Source organism: Eumetopias jubatus, unplaced genomic scaffold, assembly GCF_037043125.1.
Source record: "Eumetopias jubatus isolate StellerSeaLion01/CBP00866 unplaced genomic scaffold, mEumJub1_p1.0 scaffold_3, whole genome shotgun sequence".
In the NCBI taxonomy this organism is placed as follows: domain Eukaryota; kingdom Metazoa; phylum Chordata; class Mammalia; order Carnivora; family Otariidae; genus Eumetopias; species Eumetopias jubatus.
In genome coordinates, this window is record NW_028274809.1 from 187023576 (window position 1) to 187044198 (window position 20623).

At 34.6% G+C, this 20623-nt stretch overlaps 1 protein-coding gene across 1 annotated transcript in view; it reads right to left on the minus strand.

The window, feature by feature from the left end:
- Positions 1–20623, minus strand: part of LOC114215842 (large ribosomal subunit protein uL11-like) — a 35267-nt gene that overhangs the window by 4450 nt on the left and 10194 nt on the right. Inside the window, exon 2 of the mRNA XM_088021981.1 lies at positions 7792–7928. Within this exon, the coding sequence (XP_087878107.1) occupies positions 7792–7928 (137 nt within the window). The remainder of the gene's footprint in view (positions 1–7791; positions 7929–20623) is intronic.

Consider the following 20623-nt stretch of genomic DNA (forward strand, 5'->3'; position numbering starts at 1 on the left):
TCCTGATTTGATTTACTTGCTTTGGCTATCTAAGGATTCATAATATATATTTTGACATCTTTATAACACCTTTTCTGTAGGGACAATACAGGTCTCAGAAACCTTGTAGAATTAAACATACAGAATGTATATATTTTTTAGAGATTGAAAATCTAGCAAGATTACTTGTGAACAAATTTTTAAGAGTTTCCCATAATTTAAATCTTGCTTATTAGGCTGATATCTTTTTAGAATTATTTGGACTTCGGTAACATAATGCTTGAAATATAAAATTTCAATTTGCAATAATAGTTTGTGATAGACTTGGTTTAAGTAGTAATATTTTAATTAATCTTAAAATCCTTAAGATTATTTGTTTAGTATTTAAATCAATTTCAGTTCTATCCATAATAAACAGAGTATAGCATAACTCATAGTTTTGTTTAGAAATGACTATTTAAGAAAATCTTGTCCGGAGGGTAGCTGGCAGATATCTGGTGGTTTTGTTTATTTATTTGTTTGTTTAAAAGTCACTTCACTGAGGGGCCCCCAGGTGGCTCAGTCAATTGAGCATGCAACTCTCGATATTGGGGTCATGAGTTCAAGCCTCACGTTGGTCATAGAGCCTACTAAAAAATAGAAATAAAAAATAATGTATACAACTTGATGTATACAACTTTGGAGATAAGTATACACTTGAAATGATTACCACTATCAATGCCATAAATCTATCCGAAGGTTTTCTCCCCCCAAAATTTTCTCCTACCATTGTTTTGCACGTGTTAAGAACACACATAAGATCTACCTTTTAGCAAAATTTTAACCAAGAATGGACAAATGGTCTGTATTCAACTAGAAAGCTTTCATAGAGCAAAATAATCAGCAAAGTGAAAAGACAACCTATGGAATAGGAGAAAAATGCTTGCAAACCATGTATCTGGTAAAGAGTTAATATCAAATTATGCAAGAAACTCCTACAATTGAGTAGCAAATAAACAAATAACCCAAATTAAAAAATGGGCAAAGGACTTAAGTAGACATTTCTCCAAAGAAGACACACATGGCAACAGGTATTTGAAAAGGTGTTCCACATTACTAATTATCAGACTCTTAAATTAACAAAAGATTGAATGACTCAGTTTAGATTTCATAGCTCTTTCTGAAGGATTATTGTTAGTAACTCATGATATAATAATTGTCCTAACAGTTAAAGAATTGAAACCCATTACTGGTATTTTTGTTGTATATTTGTAACACCTTCACCTGTCACAATATATTTAAAAAGTCTGTACAACATATATGTGTGATTAATCTTAAATTAACATAATAAAATTTTTTGTGTTGAAAATCACTGGATATAGTTACAACTCCTGGAGGCCGGGAAAGCCATCCCAGGTTTTAAAAAGTATTGCTTTGGGGGCACCTGGGTGGCTCAGTCGTTAAGCGTCTGCCTTTGGCTCAGGTCATGATCCCAGGGTCCTGGGATCGAGCTCCACGTCGGGCTCCCGGCTCAGCGGGGAGCCTGCTTCTCCCTCTTCCACTCCCCCTGCTTGTGTTCCCTCTCTTGCTGTCTCTCTCTCTGTCAAATAAATAAAGTCTTAAACATTTTTTTAAAAATTTAAAAATAAAAAGTATTGCTTTAGGGGTGACTGGCTAGCTCAGTTGGTAGAGCATACAACTCTTGATCTTGGGGTTGTGAGTTCAAGCCCCACATTGGGTGTAGAGATTACTTAAAAATAAAATCTTAAAAAAAAAGTACTGCTTTTCACCATTGCAAGATTAGCATGAATAGATTACTCATAATTGGCAAAACCTAGAAGAAACCAAGATGTCCTTCAATAGGTAAGTGGATAAATAAACTGTGGTGCTTCCAGACAATGGACTATTACTCAGCACTAAAACGAAATGAGAGAAAAGAAGTATCAAGCAACGAAAAGAGTTGGAGGAATCTTAAATGCACATAGCTAAGCGCCAAACCTAGTCTAAAAAGGCTACATACATACTTTGTGATTCCAAATATATGGCATTCTGGAAAAGGCACAACTAGGCACACAGTAAAAAGACTGGTGATCGTCACGGATTTGTGGGGCAGGGACTGAAGGACAAATAGGCAGAGCATGGGGATTTCTAGGGCAGTGAAAATACTCTGCATGATATGGTAATGGTGAATGTGTGTCCTATTTGTCAAAACCCATAGAATGTGCCACACAAACGGTGAAACCTAATATAATTATGGACTTTAGTTCATGATAATATGTCAACATCAATTCACTAATTGTTAGGAATGTACCAAACTAGATGCAAGGTGTTGATGATAGAGGCCACTATGAAGGGTGGTGAGGGAAATATATGGGCATTCTCTTTATTTACTGCTGAATTTTTCTGTAAATTGAAAACTGCTAAAAAATAAAGCCTATTAATTAAAATAACAAAACACTAATTTGTACTCTTAATAGATTATCTTGCAAAAGAAGCGTACTATCTTCTAATATACTTGTCATCATTCAATGCAAGGCCACCACAGATGGATCAAATGGTACTGCCCTTCAGATGTTAAACTCTGTGTTGATACTCAAGTGATTATGTGTATGCGTGCATGTGTGTGTGTGAGTTGTGTGTGTGTACGTGTGTCCAGGGGACATTGAAAACATTGTGCATACTTTTTATTTGATGTGGCATATAGTTTGTGCTTCTAATGGCTAAAGAAAAATTTTTAAGTGAAATGACCTAATGAACCTGTTTTCTTTTTCTTTTTTTCTTCTGTTTGTTTTGTTGTTGCTGTTGTTATTTTTAATCTGCATTAAAAAGTCAACGTTACAATTGCAATAATAGACTATATTTTAAATGGGAAGCAATAACCTGCTAAAAACAAACTCATACCTTCAAATGAGAAACAAAATTAACTTTGGAAGTTAAGCACAAGGCAGTACACTAAAGATTTTTTCCTGTGTAGAGAGAAGATTTATTAAAATGAGTCCAATTACTAAAGTAGCATTTTGTCTGTGGCGAATATAAATTCTGAAAGCCATTAACTTTTTAGATACACAAAGGGAATCATATTCTTTTACTTTGTTTATAACAAAATGCTTTCTTTAGAATTGTGATTAAGACGTATTGAGGCATTTTCTTAACTCTGCTACAAGCTAAACAATAACAAATGTTATTCTTAGAAATTACATATATATGTTCATACGCTTCCATCTCTAAAACAAGACTGTGGTTCCGAAAACACATTACTTCCAAAATTAGTGAATTATTTATAGTCAAGAAAATGAAATTGTCGTTTCTCTCATGTGAATAGTGGTTTATGGGTAAGAACTGTGCTGATGCAAGTGTGGTTTAGATATAGAATCAGATATGGTATAGTCCAGTAGAAAATAGTAAAGTGATCTTTACATAATGCATTTAATGTTTTTGTATCATCTATATTTCCATACTTTAGAATTTGCCTCTTTTTTGTTATAAGGTCATTTTAGTTTCTTACTTGAGGGAAAAAATCTTAAATAGAATTTTATCACAGTAGAATAAGATGTTTCCTTTTTCGTCTGGCTTTCTAACTAATATCTCTGAATGATTGAATAAATCAGTGCAAACTGAGCCGTAAAACAACATGATGATGATGATATTTAATAATATTATCAATAATACAATATTGTCATTCAAAAATTCATGTCAACACATACCTCACTGCAGTGATATGCAAATTGATTTTTAGTACTTGAAACACGATTTCTGAAAACCTGTGGGTACATCTAGTATTTTCTAGCAGTTAACACATTCACCATATAGTTCCATTATAATTACAAAATACAATAGAGATGAACTTCTTTAACTCTTTTTTGATCTCCACAATCTAATTTTGGTGCATCTAGCAAGTAAAAAGGATATGGGAGCAAGGTCGACAGATGGTTTCTTCTATGCAGTTATGTGACCGTTCCGTGTGTGTGTGTGTGTGTGTGTGTGTGTGTGTGCATTCACGTGGGTATATATGTGTTTAATGACCAATTTTAAATAGTGAAAGATGACTGGTCAGAGAGAGAACCAGATTGAAATTCTCGCATTCTTTGTCTCTGACTCTGTCTCTCTCCCTTCCCAGAAACAGTGTGACAGCAGGGGCAGAGGTATTACAATGAGTAAACGGGTCTGAAAACTTCAGTGGTGTCTCTATTCTTCCTCTTCTTTGCTCCATGATACCAGGCAAGTGCCTTTGCCTTTCTAAGATTCAGTATCCTTTTATATAAATCAGCTTTAACAGTGCTTTACCTGGATCACAGAGGCAGATAGAAGGCTGGATGAAATGCTATGAAAATAGTTTACAGATCTCGAATAGTCCCCATGAAGGTAAATGACATTATTAATCATGAATATTAAATTGTTGTTACGATGACTGGATCTTATCAACTGTGGCTGTATTAGGAAACTCAGACGGGTCAGGTAAGTATCAGGGAGGGAGATCAGCATTAGGTACAACATACAATTGTTTCAGCAAGTAAGGCATATATAGAGCGAAGAAAACCTTAAAGAAAATAATAGATGGAGGCCCAAGGAGTGGAGATGTTGAGATCAGATCGCCGCTACAGGTGATGGTGCCTTGTAAGGAAGCCTGAAGTTTAGGATAAATCCCAGGACCTGCGGAACCCCTTGAGGAAGGACAATAAGTTCTGATATGTGGTATAAATGTGTGCTGGATAGAGAAACAAGGCAGAGTTGGACAACAGAAAATAACCCTTAGAATGAATGTCTAGAACTGAAATATTAGGATAGCCATTTCCAATTGAGAAAAACCAAATGTCTGGTTACCGTAAAAAATAACACTTTTTTTTTTTTTTAAGTTTCTAAATGTGTCCTGCTAGGAATAAAAAAAAAAATGTGTCAGAGCCCATTAACCATCTAAAGTAAATAATAGCTGTTTTTAAGGGTCAAAATAAATTTACAGGTAGCCTAAGATCTTTCTGTGATTTGCTATCACAATGGCTGTTCTGAAGACGTTAGAGAGAAGAAAACCCATAAATGCTGGATTGTCTGTTGTCACTGTTCTATTTGCTTTGGCAGGGAGAAAGCAGGTTTCATGTCATTTAAAAATATGACTTAATTTTAAAAATACACATTATTTAAAGACAACACCCAGGGAGTGGGTAGAATCAATTATGTAAAGTGATGAGTACATGTAAAATTTCTTCAGTTCAAGTCAAATGATATTCACTTTAACCTTAGTTATTTATGTTTGGTAGTGACTAGAGATAGGCCCACATGAACGGACAAAGTTCTTTGGAATAGAAATTACATTTCTTTTTACATGTCATCTTTTTAAAAGTGTTACTGAAGTTTTTTGAACAGTCATTAAATCAGAAAACCAAATTATTACTTTAGCTAAAAAATGATCAAAAACGAAAAAAAAAAAAGAGTGTTTCAAGGCAAATTAAATCTGGCCTCTGATTTCAGTAGAGTACTAGGGAAATAGTAATCACTTCCCCCATATAACGACTTCAGATACGGACACAACTATGAGCAAGTGAGAAGGAAAGATACATTTGCTTCTGGAAACTACCAAATATGTACCTAGGCCACAGAGATTGTAAACCTCACATAAAAATCAGACTCAAGTTCTTAATAAAAGTTGTAAAAAAGATAAGTGATTCAAACAAAGTCAGGAAAAAAGACAGTAATTTGTACTTTGAAAACCAGACTTAACTCAGTATCAAAAATACATTGTTGAAAATTTTTCATTCAATTTAAACTGAAACGAAAAAGAAAGAAAGAAATTGCCTAGAGGGATAATTTTTACTGACTTCTTGCCTGACCTTGTGGGGGAAAAACAAAAATAATTTAGTAGACCATGAACACACAGCAGCACAATAAATGTATGTAGGCCCCGTTTCTGGATTGCACATTGGAGCAAATAATTTTGTTCTATGCCCAGTACCCAAAGCATAAAAGATCTCTTTGGAAAACCTCCTTGGATACAGTTTGGCAATAAAGCAAAATTCTCAGAGAGGAAGAAAATTACATATTGTATTTTGTCTTGTACGATAGGTTTTACTGAACTTCAACACAATTGGTTCCATGATTTACTTCGCTTGCTTTGTTTCCTAATCTGATACCAGTTTCAATCTAGAGTATAATGTAAAATCTATACCGTGGGTCAATTATCTCATAGGATAGAAATGTGAAATTGCCATTCATGAGCAGTATATAGGTATCACTTCAAAACTTATTATCTTTGGTTATTTATCTCAGCTGGTTAGAGCAGGTTTTTAATGAAGTTTAGACCATAGACCATGAACATTGAGAGCGTAGTATCTAGTATCAGTCCCTAAAAGGAGCACTGAACTTTGATACTGTCCTTCCATGGACATTTTACCCATTTTTAACTAGTAATTTTATAAGTAAAAGTAGACCAAATAATGCATTATTATCTATAAAGATGATCAAATAGGATTAATTTAATGATTGATAGATTACTGTTTACTCCAGTAAATCACCTAAGATGACAGCAGAGTGAACATTAAAATTTTTTGAAATCAAATAATGCTAGGAATTGATGGTACACAGAGAAAAATTTTGGTATAACTTGAAATTATGAAGTTATACCAAGTTAGGGCTTCTGGGTGGATGGCTCAAAAGTTAAAACCAACAGTCCGTGTATCTACTTCTCTGAATCCCCTTTGTAAATTCATCCAAAGGAAATGCCTTCAGTGTGAGGGTAACTGAACACCCCCCCTCCACTCATACCCACACCCAAGCACAGGTTGGCAGGTCTAGAATATGTTTGCATTTCTTCTGTCCCATATTAATCCAAAAATCTAGACAAAGCATTGACAAACTACAGTCAGCTGTCCAAATCTGGCCAGCCACCTGTTTTTGTAAATAAATTTATTGGAACATGGCTATGCCCATCGACTTACATATTATGTCTGGGTTTGTGTTGTTCTGGAGGAGATGAGGATATACTCCTTTAAAGTAAAAGTTGGCCGACCTCTGATAAAGACTTTAAGACATAAGCAAGAGAGTCTTTCCCTCCCTCCACAGGGTGGCACCATTAATGCCTAATAGTGCCTGCCTCGAGAAACCCCCTGACCCCATGAAACACAAACAACAGCCCCTCCTATTTTTTTTCTCTTTGCCTCTAATGCTAAAGGCTTAAAGTAGAGATTTGAAAATCAAAAGAAATAAAATATTTTAAAAATTGTTGTTAAAGTTTTGTCAAGTGGTAAGATGAAGTAGTTTGTGGTGGGCCAATATTCCCACTGAGAACAACAAAAAAATAAAAAATTCACAAAAATTATACCTTCCCACTGGCACTCTTCGTTATCCCTTCAGAATTTTCTTATATTTTTTTTCTTTTATAGGAATCCTAGATTATATACTTTATGAATATCAATAAGCCCTGTATTTTTTTGATCAGGGGTAAAGGCTTCCAAAGAATGAATAAAAAAGAACAGTACAAGTGAATTTTTGGAATCACTGAGGATTATTCTTACCATATGGGTAATTAAGAGGCTTGCAATAGATCAAAAGCTTAAACTTATGAAGTTTGTACTTTCACTTGTAATCAAATTAAGCATTTTTTGTTTGTTTTCTCATAATGAATTATGATGCATGTGAAAGACAAAATGCTCTGGAAAGTTTAGGAGATTTTTTTCAATAAGGAGACCATTTAATGAGGAACTTCTCAAAGAAATGGAAGAGGGCCTGGGAGTTTATAGAGGCAGGACAACAGAGACTCATTCACAAGTCTATGGAAGTTATGAGGAAGAACGGAGACAGTTTATCTGAGTCATTGAGAAAGGGTAGAGAGAGGTGGGCACTTACCTCAGAATATGTACGAGCACTATGAACCTTTGAGGTTAGCAGCTTCTTGGGGGCAAAAAATAGGCAGGGAGATTTCTCAACCATGCTGTTTTCCTGGACCACAGGACTTAGATAAATTTCAATATTATGTTGCAGATCTATGTAAAGAATAGAGCAATTACATAATAAATAAATAAATAATTAAATAATTAAATAAGTAATAATCTATCAATTATTTTTCACTTTAAATCATATCATTAAAAAAATCTTATCATTATACATCTTTAGCATCATGAACTTTCATCACATTGGTTAACACATAACTTTTTTTTTATTTTTTTATTGTTATGTTAATCACCATACATTACATCATTAGTTTTTGATGTAGTGTTCCATGATTCATTGTTTGTGCATAACACCCAGTGCTCCACGCAGAATGTGCCCTCTTTTAATACCCATCACCAGGCTAACCCATCCCCCTCCCCTCCTCCCCTCTAGAACCCTCAGTTTGTTTTTCAGAGTCCATCGTCTCTCATGGTTCGTCTCCCCGTCCGACTTACTCCCCTTCATTCTTCCCCTCCTGCTGTCTTCTTCTTTTTCTTATTTCTTAACATATGTTGCATTATTTGTTTCAGAGGTACAGATCTGTACCTCTGCACAATTGCAGGTACAGATCTGTACCTCTGCACAATTGCAGGTACAGATCTGTACCTCTTGCACAATTCACAGCGCTCACCACAGCACATACCCTTCCCAATGTCTATCACCCAGCCACCCCATCCCTCCCACCCCCCACCACTCCAGCACCCTCACTTTGTTTCCTGAGATTAAGAATTCCTCATATCAGTGAGGTCATATGATACATGTCTTTCTCTGGTTGACTTATTTCACTCAGCATAACACCCTCCAGTTCCATCCACGTCGTTGCAAATGGCAAGATCTCATTCCTTTCGATGGCTGCATAATTAACACGTAACTTTTGATAGAGGATAATAAGTACTGAGAGCCAAATGCATTTTCATTTATTTGTGGTTACAGCCAGTGTTCATGACACTAAGAATTAAGTAATTATATGATTGTCTTGATTGAAGGGTTACAGAAATATAAACTGTGAATGTAGGAATGATTCTTAGATTTGTACAATGATATAGTTATGTATCCCAAAGCCTAGAACTTTTTGCCAATATGTAAAATATTTCCAAGACATAATGGATATCAATCAATCTGATGAACATTGTGGAAATGAGACTAGGACTTGGGACAAAATAATAGGTGTATTTCTCTCTCCCTATATGAGGAAATTTAGGAGGACAATGCTATTTTGTGTGGGTATAATTGCTCCCATGTATTTTTTTAATGGGATTTTGCTGCTCTTCCCATGAAAGATGGAGTGCATTTCTCTTGTTTGAATGTGGCCTGGGTAAATGATTTGCTTTACCAATAGAATACGAAAAAAGAGATGCTACACAAATTCCAGGTCAAGTTGTCAAGAAGCTTTGCAGTTTTTCTCTCTCTCCATCCCAGAACACTACCTTGAGACCTCTAGTGGAGGAAACTGGGCTGGCCTCCTGGAGGGTGGGAAAACCCAAGACTGCCAAGCAATTGCTTGCAAAGACCACAAGATCTATGAGAAAAGCTGACTGGCTTCTACCCAGTCACCTTGCAACTGCAGGAGCATGGCCAGGTGAACATAGCATAGGACCACCCAGCAGTTTGCTGAATGGTGAGAAGTTACAAATCATTGCTATTTGAAGCTACTATAAATTGGAGTGTGTGTTTAAATAGGAATGGCTAACTGAAACACCTAAACCTATAAAATAAATATACATTTATGTTATATATTGTATATTTATTACTTGGTACAGTAAATGAATTTCTTATTGCAAAGACCATAACAAAACTTGTCAATTGGGATCAGCATTTAGGATGTGAATACTAACTATGGAAATATTCATAGCAAGATTGGTATGATGTTCTTCTTTTAGTCATTTTAAAGATCACACAATTAACATAGAGAAAGATACTAATTAGCAGGTCACACATTGATACTTTAGGGTCCTATCATGGTTAGTGGATTTTATTCAACTGTTGATGTAATTTCATTTTTATTTATTTATTTTTTAAACTTGTTTTCTGCAAGTTTCTGTTGTACCCTCTTTAAGATAAGGACACATTTAAAGACTTGATCATTTGAGGAATGTAATGAGCTACTGTCCCCATCTTGTATCATAAATAGTTCTACTGAAGAAAATTGAATAAACCAAGATGAGAAAATTTCTAGAGTATTTTCAGTTTTGCACGTAGCTGTTGCACTGCATTATACTTTTGTTAAGTAATAGGGTTTTTATTGGAAGGAAAATAGAAAAAAAAAAAAACACTTTCCCCCAGAAAAAGACAACAGAATCATATAGGAGAGAAATTTTTCTTTTACAATTAGATGGCACCATTTTAGTTGTTGGGACCTAGCCAGATTAGAGGCTTGAGTTTCTTGGGCTACAAAATTGTTTTTATTTCCTAACCCCACAACAAAGTTTCAATTAAAAATTGAATTGAATGGAATTGCATTCAACTTATTTCAAAAGATATGTACTAAATGTACTGACTTCTATAAGAAGCTGCCGTAATATGTCAAATAAAGCTCTGGTGTTTACAACCCAGTATACAAGAAAATGAAGAAACTATACCACTTTGTTTCTGAAATATATGTCCCCCAATTAATGTATCATTTATATATTTTTTTATTTTTATTTATTTATTAGAGAGAGAATGAGATAGAATGAGCATGAGGGGGGGGAGGGTCAGAGGGAGAAGCCGACTCTCCGCTGAGCAGGGAGCCCGATGCGGGACTTGATCCCGGGACTCCAGGATCATGACCTGAGCCGAAGGCAGTCGCTTATCCAACTGAGCCACCCAGGCGCCCCTCGTTTATATATTTCAAAAATATATAATATGTACCTGTTATTACATCAAGCGTACCATTTAATAAACTCAGTATATGAAAAGGCACAAAGAGCACAAATATAGTGTAGCTTCAAAAATTATTACCAATTTAAATTATCATTAAATGCTTTAAAATAGTATTAATAATGATTCATTTATTCCATCAAATTTTATTTTAACCTAATAAAACTTTTTTAACTTTCATTAAATCTATTAAGTCCATAAAGTATGGACAATGACTATAGAATTACTGACACATGGAATATTAACTTTATGTTCCAAGTAATTAGCATCTAAGAAATCAAAGTATATTCAATAATTATTTTTTTAAAATATTACCCGAAGTATTATCTGAAAAAAGCTGCTTTGAATATTTTTAACTGTTAGGACTGATAGCAATCATGTCAAAATAAATATTTGTAGAAATAGGAAGTTTTTTCCTAGTTCCAGAAAAGAGCACCTTCTCATTGAGCCAGAGGCAGAACTTATTCAATTTTGTTTTGTTATGTTATCACTGAACCATGGTCTAAAATATATGTATCTAAGTTATATCTATATCATTCTCTGTCTATGTGTATACCTATAGCTAATATTTGTCTAATTGGATGCCATAGTCCAATGTAACTCTGCAAAATTTGGGGAACTTTGGGAAAGCAGAAAACAAGTTCAGATTATTTCCCTACTCTATTATCCTACTCAAATAGAATCTCCATGAATCATTTCCTAAACACTCAAGGTTCTGGCTCCCCTCTCCCATCTCTCAGCCCTGCCTTGTAGTTTGCTACCACCTTCATCCCACGGAGCATTACAAAGGCATCCGGCCAAGTGGAGACCTAGCTCTCTACTCTAAACTACGCTTAGCATTTAATCTATATCCTATTAAGCCTATTTATCTTCGTCCTTCTTGAGCTGAAATTTGGTACAGACTTATCTAGCTACTAGTGCATTAGCTTAAATACTTTGATACCTAATTATTTGTATCACAGTACCTGGAATGGAGTTTTAAAAACAATGTGGTCAATGGAATTTTTGCTACATACTTTGCATGTGATATCACACTTGAACCTCACAAAACCCACATGATGTAAGTTCCATCATCATATTCAGTTTAAGAGAACAAAGGCACCAAGAAATGTTGTTCTAGGATAGGAGAGGCCAGCTTGAAGATAAGCCTAGCTTACTATAAATCCATTAGTGAAGACACTCCATAAAAGATCTTTTCTATGTAAATAAGCTTTAAATAAAATTTCTTTAAGAAAAAAAGCAAAGAAAAATAAGTTATCATTTTCTGTGCTTTCTTGACTTACTGCCTAGAGACAGGTAACCAATCTGAGTTGATGTGAATTATCTAACCTCGATATCAATCTTTTATCCAACACTTTGTTAACTCTGAAAATTAAAGATATAATATCATTCTTAAACCACAATGTTTCTAAACCATGTACATTTTAAGGGGATTATGATTAATTATCAATAGGTTGTCTCAGAATTTAGCAGGAAAAACAAGTTCAATCTACAAATTCAATAAATAAATAGTCAATTATGCATGTCTGTAGGCAAATGCTCAGTCTCAAATCAGTAATTTTGGTGACATAAATTAGCAGATATTTCCAAAATAATATTCCAGAAACCTCAAACTGTCAGTAACATTCAAAATAGGTCCCTGTTGTGTTATTATGGGGTAGAAGCAAAAGCAGCTGGATTCCAGAAAGCTACAATTTTGACATCATAATGGCCCTAAGAAATTGTACTGTTCCTAAAAGGGAACAAATGAATCAAAACAGAATTAGGATAAGAATCAAGAATTTTTGGTACGTTGTCTTGTGCAAGGACTGAAATTTAAGACCTCCACTGTGATGAGGACACTATTCCCATATTATAACGTGTTTTTAACATGCTCTGAGTTTTTTCCTATCATGCCTTTTATCTGTTGACATAAACCTTTCTCACTGCTGCAGTAAAAAGGGGATTAGATATTGGTTATTCCTAAAATAACCGTCGATGAAACATCAACCATGTTTTCAACCAATCATGTCATAGACAGTGTAGCCATTCCTGGTGGAATGAAGCCCCGTTGCCCAGAATAGGTACAACCGTACATCAGGTTTGCTCCTTCCTGCTTCAGTCTCCCAGCTCCCCTGATCCTTCTTCCTGGAAAAACTTTCCGTAAGAGCCTCGTGTACACAAATCAGGCCTTGATAGCAGGGCTGAATCAAGTGGCATCAGGAAACTATAGAGAAATCTTTTAGTTCATTGTTCTACTATTTTTCCAGAATGACAATAATGCCTAAAAATGTTTTATGGGATTTGCATAAATTTGGATATAATTGACAGAAATGCAATAAGTAACATAACTGGAAAGCAAAGAACAAGTTCTAGAGAGAGTTGTCAATAGGACCACAGGGAGTGACGGGCGTTAGCAGGTCCAATGTTGAACTGCACATGTGCCGTAACACCTACTAGAACACACGTCTTTTTTTTTTTTTTAAGATTTTATTTATTTATTTAATTGACAGCGAGAGAGAGAGAGACGAGAGAGGGAACACAAGCAGGGGGAGTGGGAGAGGGAGAAGCAGGCTTCCCGCCAAGCAGGGAGCCCGATGCGGGGCTTGATGCCATGACCCTGGGATCATGACCCAAACCGAAGGCAGTCACCCAGCCAGCTGAGCCACCCAGGCGCCCCTAGAACACACGTCTTTTATGGACAATTTGTGCTTGGGTTGGGTACTGCCTATGCCTTCTTAAATGATTTGAATGCCATGCCTAGTAATGGGTGAGAAAAGATCCATAGCAGGAGGTGCCCCAAAATAACTATTTAGCAATTTAATGTTAGTTAATTGCCATTAATAAAAATAAAGCTTGCAAACAAAAAAGTATTTAAATTTATACTAAAAAAAGCAAGAGAGAAACAACTAATTAAATTATAAGGGCTTTTAAAGAGTATTGAAATTTTAATTTTGAAATTGCAATGTTGCCATTTTGAATAATTCAAATTGTAGATAAATATTTAAATGAAACTTCTTGGTGAAATTTAAATTTGATGAAATACGTGAAAGAATCAAAAGAAACAGCTTATTTGATGAATTTTGTTTTTCAAAGTTATTTGCTTGCTAAACAAAATATATGAAGGCAAAAACATATAACTATGAAGATATGTGGACTGAAATATTTTTATTTAACATTTATTTAATATTTTTATTAACAATAAACCAGCTAAGAAACGATAGCCAAGAGATAAATAAATAAGTAGAAAGTCCTTTGGAAGGGGTGCTGCCTGCACACAGTTTACTACCAACCTGTGAACACGAAGCAGGTGGGTTCCAAGTTCTAATACTGATTTTAATGCTCTCATCACTAAAATAATGATGGTAATTCTTCATTAATGAAGCTCAAGGAACAGTGTCTGTTCTAATCTAGTCCAGATGTTTTTCTGTTCTAAGCAGTTTTACCTTAATGCAGTTTCACCTAGAATTTTTACTTCTTCCTTTAAGGAATTGGCTACTAAATCAATTCCTATGTTTCCAGCACATATTAGTAGATGGCTACAGATAACATTCAGATTTTGGCAGCTCCCTATCCCTGATCTTTATAAGGAATGGGCTTCTGCATCTTCTTCTGTAGTCCTCTCCCCTTTGGTATACCTGGGTGTTCTCAAATTCTCTCCCATGTAGTCTCAAATGGTGCTGACTGCTCTTCCAGCCACCCCGATCTATTCCATGCCCCCAGGTTTGCAGGTGGCACCGCCTGACCATTCTACCCCACACAGCACTCCCCTAGACAGTGCAAGTGTGCTGGGGCCCCATCATGGGGCTGATACAGATACCCTAGTTTCCAGCTCCCCTCTGCAGAGATTTTCTGTGGTTGAAACAATGACTGTCAAACCGGGATATCAAATTCCCTATGAGGTCTCTCTCTCCCTCTCTCTCATACACACCTATGAGTGTGCATGTGTGTTTGTGTGTGTATATATGTGTATATATATATATGCATATATAGAAGGTATATATAATGTATGTTATGTGTTATATATTGTGATGTATGTTATATGTTATATATTGTGTTCATATACATGAATAATGCATAATATAGTATATAATGCACAATATATATGTACATCTCTCTATATAAGTATTATGTATATATCATAATATATATAGTATACGTCTTTACTTATACAACTATTTCATCATCCATAGTTTTAAATACACCAATTCTGCGGTTACAGATACTCAAACGTGAATAAGATATTTAGCATTTATCCAGTAAGAATTTATCAATATTGTATTACTATGTGGGAAAAAATAACATTCCTAGAAATCTATATATCTACCTTATGTATCATATATTATATATGTATTTGTATATGTTTATATTTTAATAAAATATACATATTTTAAGTAAACAAATATTGCTTTAAGAATTCAACTAGAATATAATGTCTTCTATTTTTGTAATGCTGCTAAGGGTTATAGTCAAAGATTTTTTTTTAAAGGACTAAATTAAAATCGAAATCTCAACCTGATCTCTCTCAATAATTTAGCCAGCATCCCTAAACCTCCAATTACCAACAAAATGCATAATAATTTTAATTTTAAGTAAAATGTATAATAATTTAACATTATATACAGATGGTTTGGAATATGAACATAATCATAGTGTCTTAGGTTTTAATTCAATTCAAGCAAATAAATGGTCTTGGGGCTGTATCAGAGATTGTGGATTTTCCCTGATATGGAAGCCTTTTACTACTACCGTGTAGCAAATTCATTTGACCTGTAAGTTGTTTGTAGGATTGAAAGGGCAGGTGCTCTTTTGAGAGAAGCTTCTCATTAATCAAATTTAATGTCATTCAGGTCAAACTTGTTTTAATTTTATGCTACATTATATGTCCCTCAGGGTTCATTGTTCCTTTTTTTATAAAGCTGTATATGTTTGATTATTTAAATTAACAGTCAAGTGTAGGCTTTTCTTTCTGTGCTGATATGCAAATTATTTAAAACTTTGTTTCAAAATCTTTTGTGTGCATCTTAATTCTTTTTTCAGACTTTCATAAAGGATAGGCAAAATATGTTCTAGTCGCAGAAAAACTGGTGCCAAGTTTTTCAACTATAAAAATATTTTTCTACTTCTGTTGTTTTTCCTGGCTATGCTATTAAAAATTATCCTAGTTCTTAAAGCACATGCATCATAAAGCAAGTGGACCTAATTAGTCAGTTAGAGGTTAGAATATTGGGTGGGTGGCCTTGGAAGGCATATATTAAACAAGTTTCTTAACTCAATTTCCTTTGCTTCCCCCTTTTCAAATAAATCTAAATTTTTAAAATGAAAAATGTGATGACTTCTATTACTGTGTTGAATTTTAGGGTCGATGTTCATTGTCCTCATTTTTGTTTTTTGTGTTTTTTTTACCTCTGCAAACTGCCCCTGAAAAAACATGTAGCACTATTTTATCTTTTTTTGAAGTAATTTTTAATCCAGATATTTCATAGTCCATAGTTTTACACAGTTATTCTGAGGTTTTAGGATAGTCAAGAATGAATAAGATATTTAACATTTATGCAATAAGAATTTATCAAATGGATACTATATTACTGTGTGGGAAAAATAACAATTTTTACAATGTGTATGTCTATTTTTGGCAAAGCCAGAAAAATCAGCACAATCTGGGAAGGTAGCATCTGATTTGGGTCTTTGGGGAGACAAAGGCATCTAAATGTGGTGATTAGAAAGAGGTCATTTGGAGAAGAAGGAAGTGGATATGATGTACATAAAATTGGACAGATGGAAATGTACATTTATGTTCAAGAAATAGTGGATTTGATGGAGAAAGTGCTTACTTTCCAGTGAAAAACAAATGACTGAAAAGATAACTCTATATTGAGTTCTTAATATGTGCCAGTAATTTTATATAAATTATATCATTCATTCCTGCTAGTAATCTGAGATACCGTCCTTGTGATTTAATAGATAATAAAATTCGGAATAAGGCATATGAATGAAGTTGACAAAAACCATGAAGCATATAAGAAGTGGAGCCAAGATTGAATCTAAGATATTTGGGTTTTGAATCAGTGTCTTTTTTTGTTGTTTTTAAACAGACTTCAGCCACTAGAGTATTCTACCTTGTTCAGACAAGTCCAGCCACCTTAAATACCAACGCCACTTAGAGATGGAAAATGTTGGGGTGGAGGCAGTTATGGGAGGTTTTCAGGCAAAGCACAGTAAATAAGGGTAATATTGTTATGCAGATCTAAGTCTTTGCCTTCTCCATTGATAAGAGTTTCTAGAGATTTAGTCATCTTTTTCTTCCAGGTACAAGAGGAAATACCCTTACCTTGGATTTCCCTTATAAATATTAATGTCTCTTACACAAGGGTAACTTCTACTTGGTTTTCAGATCCTTATGTGTGTCTGCTGTGTGTTAACAAAAATCAGCCTAAAATAATCTTTATGTCAAAGAGGCATCTTTTGGGGTGACAAATTCTGCTTCGCTTTAGTGTCATTGGACAAGCAACGCATGAGTTCAGGTGGCAGAGTATCTGGAAATAGAAAATGAAGCAGGTCTATCTCCGTCCCAGTCATAGTGGCAAGTTGGTGTTTGCTTTCTTGTTGTGGACACAGAGCTTTATCAACATGAATACTGTGATTGCTTTTGTCCCCCTTCCTGAATGTTGTATTAAGAATCTCCTTCCTGTTCTCATACTAAATCCAATTCAAAAATGAAATACAACTTCCACTCAGATGATCACATATTAGAGACCTTTAGAGTATTGTTTACTTTTTAAATATTCCCAGGAATGAATTTTCTCTTTGCAAAATGAATTTATCTTCTATTCATAGAAACATAATAAATTGTACTCTTCCCCCCCCCACACCCCGCCAAGAAAACACCAGGGCTTTTTTTGAGAAAGTGAGCCATTTGTTTACTTCAAAGTAAGTTACCTGATTCTTAATGAAGCAAATAGACTCCCACTTAAAACACCAAACACCATGACACTACTTTAAGTTAATCCAATGACATTGGTTGCTTATGTTCTTCACTTCTGAATGGAAACAGGTTGATGACAGGTCTCACAGACAATTTATTAAAATTAGGAAATTGTCAGGAAGACTTCAACAGAGGTATGGCATTGGCTTTTTAAAGTCATCCTCAGTATCACAATACATATTTGGATAACTTTTTGGGCTCAGCTGGAAGAAATTTTTACCACAAAGGAAGCCTGATTTTATGCATGTTTGACTTAATTCAGAGGGATTTATGAATACCACAGTAGCCTGTTTGAATTGGCTGTGAATAATGTGAGGCAGATAGCTTTTACTTCTTTTCAAGCTGAAGTATCTGATGTTTTCTTTCTAGCAAAACACACATTTTAAATACTGGGACCCAAGCATCCAGCATCCTTATTTGTTCATTTTCTACACACTTTCTTAAATATGTGAGAAAGTATGCAAAAGCTTGGAAAGTATTAAATAAATGAAGCTAAGTTTCAAATGTGGTGTCAACTCAGACTTAATATTTTATTTTATTTCCATAGAATAACTAAAAGAAAACAGTTGTGGAAACAAACTATGTCAGAGTAAAACACACACATGGCATTGGAATATATGATTTCCATTAAAATATGGTTGGTGTGTGGTTTTTGAGGCCAGATTGACTTGAATAGCTTTATTTTGGTAGGTATTTATTGGCTCGAATCATAGTGATAGATATTTTAGTAATTCTAGCTTTCTTTTTCATACTTAGTAGTTATACCACTTGCTGATGATAGTGTTATTTTACATGAAGTTACTATGTTAAGTCTGGTTAGAAAAAAATTAATTCACTTAGAATTTTTATTGTTACATATTCTTAGATTTGGAATTTGTGGGTAGGAGAGAACACAATAAATAAGAACATCTCCCCTCTGAAACACACATATCGATGCACTTGATGAAATCCATCATTTGGTACTTGGTTATGGGGGACAGAGCTTATGTCCAGTTCTGCTTTAGGAGGCATGAAAGATTGTGAAGGATAGAGGTGCTTAGACACAGTTCCTTTCTGGAAAGGGCCCAAATGCAGAGGGGCTAGGAGGGATCCTTTCTGAAGATAGTATTCAGTAGTTCTGTTGAACTCTCCTCTGACTTCAGAGTCAACAAGAATGGAAGGTGTAAACATCCATTTGGAGGTAGGGTATGTTTTACAGGATATTTTCAGGATCTTCAGGAATCTAAGATATGAGACAAAAGAAATGTTTCACACTTCACATATGTAATTATTGTTGCCCATATAAAAAAGAAAGCTAAGAAATTATCATGCCATCCAGTAATATAATCATACTAGGGGATTTTATCTCCAGATACATCATTGGATTGATCATTCAGACAGAAAATCAATAAGGAAACATTGGCCTTAAATGACATGTTAGATCAGATGGACCTAATAGATACATATAGAACATTGCATCCAAAAGTAGCAGAATATTTATTATTCTCAAGTGTACATGGAACATTGTCCAGGACATATCACATATTAGGCCACAGAACAAGTCTCAATAAATTCAAGAAGATTGAAATCATATCAATCATCTTTTCTAACCACAATCTTATGAAGTAAGAGTCAATTACAAGAAGAAAACTGGAAAACCTACTAAAATGTGAAAATTACACTACATGCTACTGAAAAACAATGGGTCATAGAAAAAATTAAAGAGGAAATTGAAAAACACTTAGGAACAAATAAAAACAGAAATATGACCTACCAAAATCTATGGGATGCAGCAAAAATGATTCTAAGAGGGAAGTTCATAGCAATACAGACCTACCCCCAAAACTAAGAAAAATCCCAGGTAAACAATATAACTTTACACTGAAAAGTATCAGAAAAAGAATGACAAAGCACAAAGTTAGTAGAAAGAAGGAAATAATAAAGAATAGAGAAGAAATAAATGCAATAGAAACTAACAAGACAATAGAAAAGATCAATTAAACTAAAAGCTTCTTCTTTGAAAAGACATCCAAAATTGACAAACCTTCAGCTAGATTTACCAAGGAAAAAGGAGATAAGGCTCAAATAAATAAAGTCAGAAATTAAAGAGGAGATATTATAACTGATGCTACAGAAATACAAAAGAGTATAAAAAACTATTATAAATAATTATATGCCAACAAATTGGACAACTCAGAAGTGGTTAAATTCCTAGACATACTCACTATTCCAAATCTGAATCATGAAAAAATTAAAAAGTCTGAATTGACCAATTTCTAGTAAGGAATTGAATATGTAATCAAAAACCTGGCTGATAAAGAAAAGCCCAGGACTAAACGTTTCCACTGGTGAATTTTACCAAACATTCAATGAGCCCAGCATTAATTGCCCTTATACCAAACCAATTACCCTTATACCAAAATCAGACAAAGCAAAAAAAAAGAAAATTACAGGTCAATATCCTTGACTAACAGAGATGCAAAAATCCTCAACAAAATATCAGTAATCCAAATTCAATAATATGTTAAAAGGATCATACTCCATGATTTAGTGGGATTTATTCCAGGAATGCAAGGATGGTTCAATATCCATAAAGCAATCAATGTGAAACACTGCATTAACAAAGTGAAGGATAAAAATTGTATGATCATCTCAATAAATGCAGAAAGAACATTTGACAAAATTCATCTATTTTTGATAAAAACCCTCAACAAGGGGTGCCTTGGGTGGCTCAGTTGGTTGGGCATCTGCCTTCAGCTTAGGTCACGATCCCATGGTCCTGGGATCGAGCCCCACATCAGGCTCTCTGCTCAGCAGGGAGCCTGCTTCTCCCTCTCCCTCTGCCTGCCACCCCCGGCTTGTGCTCTCTCTCTCTCAAAAAAAACAAAAACAAACAAACAAAAAAAAAACACTCTCAACAAATTGGGCAACAAGGGAATGTACCTC